The 469-nt window shown below is 74.8% G+C and overlaps 2 protein-coding genes across 2 annotated transcripts in view; one reads left to right on the top strand and one right to left on the bottom strand.

Annotated features, from left to right (window-relative positions):
• The window catches only part of SMIM7 (small integral membrane protein 7), a 1352-nt gene extending 1241 nt beyond the window's left edge, over positions 1–111 (bottom strand). Inside the window, exon 1 of the mRNA XM_019513656.1 lies at positions 43–111. The gene's annotated coding sequence lies outside the window, so the exon portion shown is untranslated. The remainder of the gene's footprint in view (positions 1–42) is intronic.
• Positions 112–285: 174 nt separating this feature from the next.
• The window catches only part of TMEM38A (transmembrane protein 38A), a 9298-nt gene continuing 9114 nt past the window's right edge, over positions 286–469 (top strand). The window contains exon 1 of the mRNA XM_019513654.1: positions 286–429. Coding sequence (XP_019369199.1) covers positions 306–429 — 124 coding nt within the window. The 5' untranslated portion in view covers positions 286–305. The remainder of the gene's footprint in view (positions 430–469) is intronic.

Below are 469 nucleotides of genomic sequence, written 5' to 3'. Positions count from 1 at the left end.
CCCGCCCCGTCCTGCCCCGCCACCGCCATACCCCCGCCCGGTACCCGCAGAGCAGCAGATCCCCGATCATGGTGGCAGCCGCGGCAGCGGAACCGGAAGTGCCCTCCGCGTCCTGCCAGCCAATCCGCGCCCGGCCGCCAGGTGGCACCGCCCCCCACCCATGAGTCGCTGAAGGCGGCCTCTTCCCCCCGAGAGCGCGCGGGGGCGGGGCCTGGAGCTGCACCGCCTTCTCCCCCCCAGGCTCCGGGCCGGTTGAGTGGAAGGGTGTTGTGCTCCGCTCCGCTCCGCTCCGCCTTGCCGCGGCCATGGAGCTGTCGGGGCTCCTGCAGCCGGGCGAGCTGGCGGCCGCCTTCGCGCGCTTGCCCGTCTTCCCGCTCTTCGACCTGGGCTACTTCATCGTGTCCGTGCTCTACCTCAAGTACGAGCCAGGTCAGTCCGCCCCGGCCCCGGCCCCGGCCCCGGCCCCGGC

Source organism: Gavialis gangeticus, unplaced genomic scaffold (assembly GCF_001723915.1).
Source record: "Gavialis gangeticus isolate Ggan-Ray unplaced genomic scaffold, GavGan_comp1, whole genome shotgun sequence".
NCBI lineage: Eukaryota > Metazoa > Chordata > Crocodylia > Gavialidae > Gavialis > Gavialis gangeticus.
The sequence above is the reverse complement of the archived record's forward strand: the minus strand, read 5'-3'. Positions and strand labels throughout refer to the sequence as shown.